Source organism: Oncorhynchus mykiss, chromosome 4, assembly GCF_057628025.1.
Source record: "Oncorhynchus mykiss isolate SJ-2025 chromosome 4, ASM5762802v1, whole genome shotgun sequence".
Classification (NCBI taxonomy): Eukaryota; Metazoa; Chordata; class Actinopteri; order Salmoniformes; family Salmonidae; genus Oncorhynchus; species Oncorhynchus mykiss.
This window is the reverse complement of record NC_143025.1, coordinates 19,684,161-19,696,842: the sequence shown is the minus strand read 5'-3', so window position 1 is coordinate 19,696,842 and position 12,682 is coordinate 19,684,161. Positions and strand designations below refer to the sequence as shown.

Below are 12,682 nucleotides of genomic sequence, written 5' to 3'. Positions count from 1 at the left end.
GATTTGCAAAGTGAGATCAGGTTTAATTGCGAGGATAGTAGGGACACAGTACCTGTCAGCCAAAAGAGCTCTGCTCTAGTGTTCTCGTTGGGTGGTCTGGCACCACTTCTGATGTAACCTAGTTGTTTTTTAAACATAATGACCAAGATTAAAAACAGTCAACTCTGACATTTAGTCGAGGGAAGACGGCTGTCAGAAGGGTCGGAGGCCAAAGGTCATCCGCAGAAGCACATAAAACATTCTGAAAGTACAATTACATTTTTACCACTGGTTGGCAGAGGACCACCGTAAATGAGAGCGGCGCAAGGGGTTCACTGGCAGTTTTTAAAGAGTTCCAGAAGTTCACTGACCTTTGTTTGGAGGCATACTAAGGTTCCATATGGAACTTTAATGAAACTATTACATGACTGTTACTACTGCATTATTACATGCTTATTTCCCTTTTTTCACAAGTTAAAATTAACAAAAACATTTTCAAAAAGTAATCTGTGTCATTCAGGTGTGATAGTTTGTTTTCCAGACATCCCATTTTAAACTTTCCTCAAGATCAACCAAATTAGAATGAGCATTGAATCCACCAACCCAATTGCATGTCTTAGTATCAGATCAGGTGGTTAACATTACAGTGCTTGGGGGCCAGAGGCAATCTAAGTCACACAGAGTCATGAGAAAATCCCTTGGAAAATGGGGCTTTGGGAATAGAAAGATAATAGGAGGAAATTGACTCTCAGTGTTTGATCTGCAGCAAGTTCAAGCAGCTTTTTGATAAGCTTGCGTCAGGTGCTGAGGACCATGCTTATTTTAATGATGCATTGAACGTCACAGTGGTTTCTGCATGCCTCCTCAGAGCTCAGTCTCAAGTGCTTGAGGACTGACGTTCTTTTGTTAGGAAAGCTGGTATTAGTCCCATAGCGATCTCAATGGTGTGGTGGGCTGGGCTCCCCTCTGGAGCATTTGGCAGCACAGCTTGTAACCCTTTGAAATTATTAACACAGCAGACTTCTCCACAGTTAGTCTCTGGAATACTGTTGACAGCAGCCCGACAGATAGCATCCTTAGGGCCTCTTCACACTACATCACTTTGACAGCACAAACTAGGTCCAGGAGAGATATGTGTGTAGTGTAAAGAGACGGATCTAGATTCAAATCTCTATTTAAAAGATGTCTCCCACAGTACAGTGCATTTGAAAAGTATTTAGACCCCTTGACTTTTTCCGCATTTTGTTACGTTTACAGCCTTAATAAATGTTTCCCTCATCAATCTACACACAATACCCAATAATGATAAAGCAAAAAAAGGTTTTTGGAAATGTTTGCTAATAAATTACAAATAAAAAACCGAATACTTTATTTACATAAGAATTCAGACCCTTTGCTATGAGACTCACAATTGAGCTCCGGTGCATCCTGTTCCCATTAACCATCCTTGAGATGTTTCTACAACTGGATTGGAGTCCACCTGTTGTAAATTCAATTGATTGGACATGATTTGGAAAGGCACACACCTGTCTATATAAGGTCCCAGAGTTGACAGTGCATGTCAGAGCAAAAACCAAGCCATGAGGTTGAAGGAATTGTCCGTAGAGCTCCGAGACAGGAATGTTTTGATGGCACAGATCTGGGCAAAGGTAGCAAAACATTTCAGCAGCATTGAAGGTCCCCAGGAACACAGTGGCCTCCATCATTCTTAAATGGAAGAAGTTTGGAACCACCAAGACTCTTCCTAGAGCTGGCCGTCAAGGCCAAACTAGGCAATAATGGTAGAAGGGCCTTGGTCAGGGAGGTGACCAAGCACCCGATGGTCACTGACAGAGCTCCAGAGATCCTCTGTGGAGATGGGAGAACCTTCCATAAGGACAACCATCTCTGGAGCAGTCCACCAATCAGGCCTTTATGGTAGAGTGGCCAGACGAAAGACACTCCTCAGAAAAAAGCACATGACAGCCCGCTTGGAGTTGCCAAAAGGCACCCAAAGACTCTCAGACCATGAGAAACAAGATTCTCTGTTCAGATGAAACCAAGATTGAACTCTTTGGCCTGAATACCAAGAGTCATGTCTAGAAGACACCTGGCACCATCCCTATGATGAAGCATGGTGGTGGCAGCATCATGCTGTGGGGATGTTTTTTAGCAGCAGGGACTGAGAGACTAGTCAGGATTGAGGGAAAGATGAACGGAGCAAAGAACAGAGAGATCCTTGATGAAAATCTGCTCCAGAGTGCTCAGGTCCTCAGACTGGGGCAAAGGTTCACCTTCCAACAGGACAACGACCCTAAGCACACAGCCAAGACAACACAGGAGTGGCTTCGGGACAAGTCTCTGAATGTTCTTGAGTGGCCCAGCCAGAGCCCGAACTTGAACCCGATCGAACATCACTGGAGAGACATGAAAATAGCTGTGCAGCGACGCTCCCCATGCAACCTGACAGAGCTTGAGAGGATCTGCAGACAAGAATGGGAGAAACTCCCCAAATACAGGTGTGAGTCAGTGATGGCGCCAGAGGGGATGCTATTTTGTTTGTTTTTCACGTTGTTCGTAACTTCTTTTGTACATAATGTTGCTGCTACAATCTCTTAAAACCGAAAAGAGCTTCTGGACATCAGAACTGAGATTACTCCCCTCAGATTAGACTATGAGTTTTTCTTCAATGAGTCGGACGGGAGGGATATATTACAGACACCTGACCAGGTCCAAATCCCTGTCATAGGCTGGAGAAGAAAACTGAGATTTTGCGGAAAAAGACTGTACATACATACCCCAAACAGAAGCCATGGATTACAGGCAACAATTGCACTGAGCTAAAGGGTAGAGCTGCCGCTTTCAAGGAGCGGGACTCTAACCCGGAAGCTTATAAGAAATCCTGCTATGCCCTCTGACAAATCATCAAACAGGCAAAGCATCAATACAAGACTAAGATCGAATCGTACTACACCAGCTCTAACGCTCGTCGGATGTGGCAGGGCTTGCAAACTATAACAGATTGAAAAAGGGAGGCACAGACGAGAGTTGCCCAGTCACACGAGCCTACGAGGCGAGCTAAATAACTTCTATGCTCGCTTCGAGGCAAGTAACACTGAAACATGCATGACAGGTCAACATTCACAAGGCCGCAGGGCCAGACAGATTACCAGGACGTGTACTCCGAGCATGCACTGACCAACTAGCAAGTGTCTTCACTGACATTTTCAACCTCTCCCTGTCTGAGTCTGTAATATCAACATGTTTCAAGCAGATCACCATAGTCCCTGTGCCCACTAAGGTAACCTGTATAAATGACTACCCACCCGTAGCACTCACGTCTGTAGCCACGAAATGCTTTGAAAGGCTGGTCATGGCTCACATCAACACCATCATCCCAGAAACCCTAGACCCACTCAAATTTGCATACCGCCCCCAACAGATCCACAGATAATGCAATCTCTATTGCACTCCACACTGCCCTTTCATACCTGGACAAAAGGAACACCTATGTGAGAATGCTATTCTTTGACTACAGCTCAGCATTCAACAACCTAGTGCCCTGAAAGCTCATCACTAAGCTAAGGACCCTGGGACTAAACACTTCCCTCTGCAACTGGATCCTGGACTTCCTGATGGGCCGCCCCCAGGTGGTAAGGGTAGGTAACAACACATCCGCCATGCTGATCCTCAACACAGAGGCTCCTCAGGGGTGCATGCTCAGTCCCCTTCTGTACTCCCTGTTCACTCATGACTGCACGGCCAGGCACCACTCCAACACCATCATTAAGTTTGCTGATGATACAACAATGGTAGGTCTGATCACCAACAACGATGAGATAGCCTATAGGGAGGTCAGAGACCTGTCCGTGTTACGTGATCAAGACAAAGGAGATGATTGTGGACTACAGAAAAAGGAGGACCGAGCATGCCCCCATTCTCACCGACAGGGCTGTAGTGGAGCAGGTTGAGAGCTTCAAGTTCCTTCCACATCACCAACAAACTAACATGGTCCAAACATATCAAGACAGTCGTGAATAGGGCACAACAAAACCTATTCCCTCTCAGGAGAATGAAAAGATTTGGAATGAAAAGATTTGGCATGGGTCCTCAGGTTTTACAGCTGTACCATCGAGAGCATCCTGATGGGCTGCATCACTGCCTGGTATGGCAACTGCTAGGCCTCCGACCGCAAGGCACTACAGAGGGTAGTGCGTATGGCCCAGTACATCACTGGTGCCAAGCTTCCTGCCATCCAGGACCCCTATACCAGACAGTGTCAGAGGAAGGCCCTAAAAATTATCAAAGACTCCAGCCACCCTAGTCATAGACTGTTCTCTCTGCTATCAAATGGCAAGTGGTACCGGAGCGCCAAGTCTAGGTCCAAGAGGTTTCTGAACAGCTTCTACACCCAAGCCATAAGACTCCTGAACAGCTAATCAAATGCCTACGCAGACTATTTTTATCCCTACCCCCAATTACCTGTATATAGCCCTGCTATTGTTATTTACTGCTGCTCTTTAATAATTTGTTATTCTTATCTCTTACCTTTTTTTTATTATATTTTTTTAGGTATTTTCTTAAAACTGCATTGTTGGTTAAGGGCTTGTAAGTAAGCATTTCACTGCAAGGTCTACCTGTTGTATTCGGCACAGGTGACAAATACAATTTGATTTGATTTGATTTGCTACAGTTGTATAGTCATATCCAAGAAGATTTGAGGTTGTAATCACTGCCAAAGGTGCTTCAACAAAGTACTGAGTAAAGGGTCTGAATATGAAATTTCATTAAATATATATATATATAAATTTGCTTAAATGTCTAAAAACCTGTTTTTGCTTTGTCATTATGGGGTATTGTGTGTAGATTGATGAGGGAAAAAACTATTTAATACATTTTAGAATACGTCTGTAATGTAACTAAATGTGGAAAAGTCAAGGGGTCTGAATATGTTCAGACCCCTACCTCCGGAAGTACTGTGGGTGACATATACACTACGTAGCCCCCTCTGAACGGAAGTGTAAAGTCAATGGTTCTCCCACACCTAATGATTTTATATATACACTAGATGACTGACAGGGGGCTCTATTTTGAAGCCAACACAGCTCCATCACGGCATTTCCCCAGCGTAAAAATATTTTGTAAACAAAAAGTCATTTTTAATGTCTACATTTGTTTTTTTCCATGTTTATTTTATTACAGACACATAATACAATCTTAAATTATATTATGTTAGGTAAACATAAACATAAAAAAATACATAAAAACATTTACCTTAAAGTAAAAGTACTAATGTTACTGTTCCACGGCAACAACAAAAATACTTATATACATGTCATTTTGTCCTTGAAACATTTCATTGAAATACTGTAGAATTAAATTCATTCCTATGGAGTCATTGAACATTGGTCCCTTTAATAATGTTTACTGTTTTACCCACTTTATATCTATATACTGTATTCTAGTCATGGATCATGCTATATAACTACTGCTTTTCGCAACTTTTCTATTCACATACTGTCTTAACTGTCCATACACACCATTCACATACATATGGTGCCTTCGGAAAGTATTTATACCCCTTGACTTTTTCCACATTTTGTTATGTTACAGCCTTATGTAACGTCTGCTTCCAACTCACACTCTCAAACACGTAGATCCAATGAACGCTGCTCACTCTCCAGATCCCAATCACCTGAATTCTGATCACCTGTTCACACACCTGTATGTCATTATCACACACCGTTTAGTTCAGTTAATTGCAAATCAAATCAAACTTTATTTGTCACATACACATGGTTAGCAGATGGTAATGCGAGCGTAGCGAAATGCTTGTGCTTCTAGTTCCGACAATGCAGTAATAACCAACGAGTAATCTAACCAAACAATTTCACAACAACTACCTTATACACACAAGTGTAAAGGGATGAAGAATATGTACATAAAGATATATGAATGAGTGATGGTACAGAATGGCATAGGCATGATGCAGTAGATGGTATCGAGTACAGTATATACATATGAGATGAGTAATGTAGGGTATGTAAACATTTAAAAGTGGCATTGTTTAAAGTGGCTAGTGATACATGTATTACATAAAGATGGCAAGACGCAGTAGATGGTATAGAGTACAGTATATACATATCAGATGAGTAATGTAGGGTATGTAAACATTATATTAAGTGGCATTGTTTAAAGTGGCTAGTGATAAATGTTTTACATTAATTTTTCCAATATTAAAGTGCCTGGAGTTGTCGGTATGTTGGCAGCAGCCATTCAATGTTAGTGGTGGCTGTTTAACAGTCTGATGGCCTTGAGATAGAAGCTGTTTATCAGTCTCTCGGTCCCTGCTTTGATGCACCTGTACTGACCTCGCCTTCTGGATGATAGCGGGGTAGACAGGCAGTGGCTCGGGTGGTTGTTGTTCTTGATGATGTTTATGGCCTTCCTGTGACATCGGGTGGTGTAGGTGTACTGGAGGGCAGGTAGTTTGCCCCCAGTGATGCGTTGTGCAGACCTCACTACCCTCTGGAGAACCTTACGGTTGTGGGCGGAGCAGTTGCCGTACCAGGCGGAGATACAGCCCGCCAGGATGCTCTCAATTGTGCATCTGTAAAGGTTTGTGAGTGCTTTTGGTGACAAGCCAAATATCTTCAGCCTCTTCAGCGCTGCTGCGCCTTCTTCACCACGCTGTCTGTGTGGGTGGACCAATTCAGTTTGTCCGTGATGTGTACGCCGAGGAACTTAAAAATTACTACCCACTCCACTACTGTCCCGTCGATGTGGATAGGGGGGTGCTCCCTCTGCTGTTTCCTGTTTCCTTGTTGACGTTGAGTGTGAGGTTATTTTCCTGACACCACACTCCGAGGGCCCTCACCTCCTCCCTGTCTCGTCGTTGTTGGTAATCAAGCCTACCACTGTAGTGTCGTTTGCAAACTTGATGATTGAGTTGGAGGCGTGCATGGCCACGCAGTCATGGGTGAACAGGGAGTACAGGAGAGGGCTCAGAACACACCCTTGTGGGGCCCCAGTGTTGAGGATCAGCGGGGTGGAGATGTTGTTACCTACCCTCACCACCTGGGGGCGGACCGTCAGGAAGTCCAGTACCCAGTTGCACAGGGCGGGTCGAGACGCAGGGTCTTTAGCTTGAACTATGGTGTTAAATGCGGAGCTGTAGTCGATGAACAGCATTCTCACATAGGTATTCCTCTTGTCCAGATGGGTTAGGGCAGTGTGCAGTGTGGTTGTGATTGCATCGTCTGTGGACCTATTGGGGCAGTAATCAAAATAGAGTGGGTCTAGGGTGTCAGGTAGGGTGGAGGTGATATGGTCCTTGACTAGTCTTTCAAAGCACTTCATTATGACGGAAGTGAGTGCTACGGGGCGGTAGTCGTTTAGCTCAGTTACCTTAGCTTTCTTGGGAACAGGAACAATGGTGGCCCTCTTGAAGCATGTGGGAACAGCATACTGGGATAAGGATTGATTGAATATGTCCGTAAACACACCAGCCAGCTGGTCTGCGCATGCTCTGAGGACGCGGCTGGGGAAGCAGTCTGGGCCTGCAGCCTTGCGAGGGTTACCACGTTTAAATGTTTTACTCACGTCGCCTGCAGTGAAGGAGAGTCCGCAGGTTTTGGTAGCGGGCCGTGTCAGTGGCACTGTATTGTCCTCAAAGCGAGCAAATAAGTTGTTTAGTCTGTCTGGGAGCAAGACATCCTGGTCCACGACGGGGTTGGTTTTCTTTTTGTAATCCGTGATTGACTGTAAACCCTGCCACATACCTCTTGTGTCTGAGCTGTTCACCCCATCATTGTGAGGTATTGTTTGTTTTGTGACACACTTCTTTTCGGAGCTCTGTTTTTCCGGTAATTTAATCCTCCCGTGTATGACTTTTTACCTGCCTCACTAATGACGTTTTTTGCCTTTTCCCTGACTGTACTTTAGCCTATTGGATTTCCTGTTATCAACCTATTTCCTGATCTCCCGGACGACGTTACTAACCTTTCCTTGCCTGTACTGTTGCCTTTTTGGACCTCCTGTGTATGACCTTCTACCTGCCCCTGGACCCAGCTACCTGCCTCCTCCTGTGGTCCTGTACAAATAAACACCTGCTGCGTCGCACACCTGTATTTGGGGAGTTTCTCCCATTCTTCTCTGCAGTTCCTTTCAAGCTTTGTCAGGTTGGATGGGGAGCCTGCGCTTAGGGTCGTTGTTCTGTTGGAAGGTGAACCTTCACCCCAGTCTGAAGTCCTGAGTGCTCTGGAGCAGGTTTTCATCAAGGATCTCTCTGTTCTTTGCTCCGTTCATCTTTGCCTTGATCCTGACTAATCTCCCAGTCCCTGTCACTGAAAAACATCCCCACAGCATGATGCTGCCACCACCATGCTTCAGGGATGGTGCCAGGTTTTCTCCAGACGTGACGCTTGGCATTTAGGCCAAAGAGTTCAATCTTGGTCTCATCAGACCAGAGAATCCTGTTTCTCATGGTCTGAGAATCCTTAGGTGCCTTTTGGCAAACTCCAAGCAGACTGTCATGTGCCTTTACTAAGGAGTGGCTTCTGTCTGGCCATCTACCATAAATGCCTGATTGGTGGACTGCTGCAGAGATGGTTGTCCTTATGGAAGGTTCTCCCATCTTCACAGAGGATCTCTGGAGCTCTGTCAGAGTGACCATCGGATGCTTGGTCACCTCCCTGACCAAGGCCCTTCTACCTTTATTGCTTAGTTTGGCCAGACTGCCAGCTCTAGGAAGAGTCTTAGTGGTTCCAAACTTCTTCCATTTAAGAATGATGGAGGCCACTGTGTTCTTAGGGACCTTCAATGCTGCTGAAATGTTTTGGTATCCTTCCCCAGATCTGTGCCTCGACACAGTCCTGCCTTAGCTCCACAGACAATTCCTTCAACCTCAAAGCTTTGTTTTTGCTCTGACATGCACTGTCAAATATGGGACCTTATATAGACAGGCTTGTGCCTTTCCAAATCATGTCCAATCAATTTTATTTACCACAGGTGGACTCCAATCAAGTTGTAAAAACATCTCAAGAACGATCAATGGAAACAGGATGCACCTGAGCTCAATTTCGAGTCTCATTGTAAAGGGTCTGAATACATATGTAAATAAGGTATTTTTGTTTTTTATTTGTAATAAATATGCAGAAATTTCTCAACCTTTTTTTCGCTTTGTCATTATGGGCTATTGTGTGTAGATTTATGAGTAAAAAAAATATGTAATACATTTTATAATAAGGCTGTAATGTAACAAAATGTGGAAAAAGTAAAGGGGTCTTAATACTTTCCGAATGCACTGTACGTATAGATTACATTTAGATTACTGTTACAGTGCTATTTGGGTTGATAATTGGACCATTTCCGACATTTCTTTATTTCTTAGATTTATTTAAGTAAATGTTTTATTATGTGTGTACTTGTTTGACATTATACAGCATTGTGAGGAGCTAGTAACATAAGCAGATGTTGTAGCGGGTGCAGAGAAAAATGCTTAATTATGTACACTACCAATAAACTTTGATTTGGAGGACTGCATTTTCTGAGTAGTGCCAATATGGCCGACCAGTGGCTTCAAAGCCTGTCATTGGCCAATACATAGAGATGTCCCTGAGATAATTAACTCAATACCAGTAATTGAAAGTTAAAGGCTTAAAATACCCACACGTGTGTGAATCATTGCATTAATCAAGTGTGCAAAACCATGTGCAAAATGGTTTAAAAATGAGAAGCTCCTGTATAGTTAGAATTTCTATCCTTATTTTGTTTGTCTTTTTACTATGGTATTTACGGTATGCTTATAGCTGCACTCAAATGAAGCAGGAATGAGTTTTTAGCCGCACCAGATCGTCATTAGTTACCATAGCCACAAAGTCATAATTATGGCTAAACCTATTTTTGCAATTTATCTTTTTAAAATAACATTTTAAACCTAACCTTAACTCTAAATTCCAGTGCTCGACTTGGGCAGGAGCTCACTGGAGCGGAGTACCGACACCTCAAATTATCAACTGCTTGAGCGACTTTTCGTTTTATAGAATATTAGCTCAAAAGTATTGTGGAGTTCCTGCACCTAAATATAAACGGTACTGGCACCGAAAATGTGTACCGGCACCTATTTCAGTCCAAGTCTAGCACTGACTAACACACTGCTAACATTATGTCTAACCTAACCTTTCAAAAAAATTGCTAATTGTTTTCATGAATTTTTAGGATATAGCCTATTTTGACTTGTGGCTGCGGTAACTAGTGAAAACACATCCAATGCTAATGTAAACAGAAAAGTTGCAAATCTGACGATATTTTTGTAAATGAGCTCTAAAACACTTCTTGCAGTAGAAGAGCAGTCATAGGGACCTATATACAAACGACTTTATTTTTTGAACTCCAAGTTAAACTCAAGTGGACAGCACCATCAAACCAACCGCAACTAGGGCTCTGAACATGTAAAGTGAGTTTAATAGATTGTTTCACATTCATGGAATAACGAACAAACACCCTTGATAAATGCATGTCATTCCAACAACCCAGTATTCATTCCTTAAATGCAAAATGCAGCTTCTCGTTAATGATAAAAAACGATAGAAATACAAAACAATGCTATTTGTAAAAGTAACACACTAGGCAGTGTTTGATCTGTTAAACTTGGTGTGAACAGAGATGAAGCATGGTGGTTTTGCTTATTACAGTAAAAATGGCAACATGTTAATTTACAATCAAATTAGGTCAACCACTTACTGTCTTTCTTGTGCATAACTTCTGCAGATGAATAAAGTCCACGACAGACTCAACGCTGTCCAGTAGGACCTCAACATTTTCAATAGTAGCCTACATTCAGTTTCCCGTGGGGTGGGTTATAAAGTCGCTCTCAGGAGTTCAGACTTAACTTTTTCTCAAATCTTCAAATGTACAGTAGCTTCGAACAGCCTATCATTCTTACGTAGCCTATCCATTGAAGCACTGATGTGTGGGCGCCAATTTTTGCCTCGAATCGGCAAGCGAGGATCAAGTTATCATCCCACTTCTAGAAATCCCGTTTTGGGGCAATTGGCTTTTTTCCAGTGGTGGAAAAAGTACTTGGGTAAAAGTAAAGATACCTCAATAGAAAATGACTCAAGTAAAAGTAACCCAGTAAAATTATACTTAAGTAAAAGTATCAAAAGTAAAAGTACAAGGATAAATTATTTCAAAATCCTTATTTTAAGCAAAGCAGACGGCCATATTTTCTAGGTTTTTTAAATTTACGGATAGCCAGGGGCACTCTAACTCTCAGACATGATTTACAAACGAAGCATGTGTTTAGTGAGTCCGCCAGATCAGAGGCAGTAGGGATGACCAGGCATGTTCTCTTGATAAGTGTGTGAATTAGACCATTATTTTCCTGTCCTGTTAAGCATTCAAAATGTAACTTTTGGGTGTCAGGAAAAAAGTACATTCTTTTATTTGGGAATGTAGTGAAGTAAAAGTAAAAAATTGTCAAAAATATAAGTAGTAAAGTACAGATACCACATAAAATGACTTAAGTAGTACTTTAAAGTATTTTACTTAAGTACTTTACACCACTGCTTTTTCTGCAGACCTCAATGCACATAGCCCTCTTTTTGCTTGCTTTATTCATCTGCCTCAATTCAGGTCTCTCATATTTCAGCATTACAGATTATTAGTGTCCTCCCACCCCCTCAAATGTCTCACGACAGAAAAGAGATGTTAGATCATGTTTATCAATTTATCGGCCTGCTTTCCTTCTCGTCTCCAACTGTGCCTCCTCGCCTCTTTGAAGTTCCAAAGCTTTTGTTCCTGCTTTTCAAAGCTTTTGTTCCTGCTGGTGCGAGTCAAAACTGCTCCTAGTAGCCTAGTTCATGCAGACTCAACAGTTCAGACAAGTCACTCATTGCCCTGGTCTCGGTGGCCTTAACACCAATAAAGTACAGCTAAACTCCTTTCCATCAGGTGAATGTCTAATCAAGAGTAAGATCTCCTGGCAGTTGGCATTACATTTTGTACGAATCAGTGTTCAGTTTACTTAGCAGCCTAATTAACCCAGGCATGATCTTTGATTAATCTGAAATAATAGAGCCAACTATGAATTTAATTTAACGTTGTTTGCATGCAATATTGCATGAAAAACCTCTTAACATGGGGATGTGTAATAAGGAATAGTGTTAGAATAAATAGCAGGTTCTTTCAAATTAACCTGTCAAATTCATAATCTGGGTTTCAATGCTTGTGGAGTGTTCACACTGCTCAGATAAACCTTTGGCCCCCTCAAGTGGCAAACTGTCAGCACTGACAACTGTAATAGAAATCGGTACACTCATCTCCCCTGAATGAGCACTTGCATACTTCCATACAGTCGATCGGAGCTTACACAATTCACAAGGGAAGCAGCCTGTCACACCCACTCTAGTCTCGCGTGTTCATCCTTCCAAATGTCGTCTCGTTGAAGAGTGTGAGAAGCCTGACTTCCGAGGCAACACACACTCAAATATCAATAGAGCTGGCAGAGTAGTCAACTAAAAATAAATGAAAGGAAACAGATCAAATTCTTCAAAAATTGTTGATTTGGAAAACCATAGGCAGCAGAAGTAAAACATATATATACAGAATGTATGTAGGGTACATAAAACACAATTTGTTTGGTTCTGTACACGACACAAATCTATTGTATGATCGGTGATCTCGGTCATACTGAATTTACAGTGCTGTGAATTATTTCATT

The 12,682-nt window shown here is 42.5% G+C and overlaps 1 protein-coding gene across 2 annotated transcripts in view; it reads right to left on the bottom strand.

The window, feature by feature from the left end:
* The window catches only part of LOC110522753 (C3 and PZP-like alpha-2-macroglobulin domain-containing protein 8), a 63,599-nt gene extending 52,339 nt beyond the window's left edge, over positions 1 to 11,260 (bottom strand). For both annotated transcript variants that reach the window (XM_036969132.2, XM_090231369.1), the window contains exon 1: positions 10,702 to 11,260. In XM_036969132.2, coding sequence (XP_036825027.2) covers positions 10,702 to 10,778 — 77 coding nt within the window. In that variant the 5' untranslated portion in view covers positions 10,779 to 11,260. The remainder of the gene's footprint in view (positions 1 to 10,701) is intronic.
* Positions 11,261 to 12,682: the final 1,422 nt, after the last annotated feature.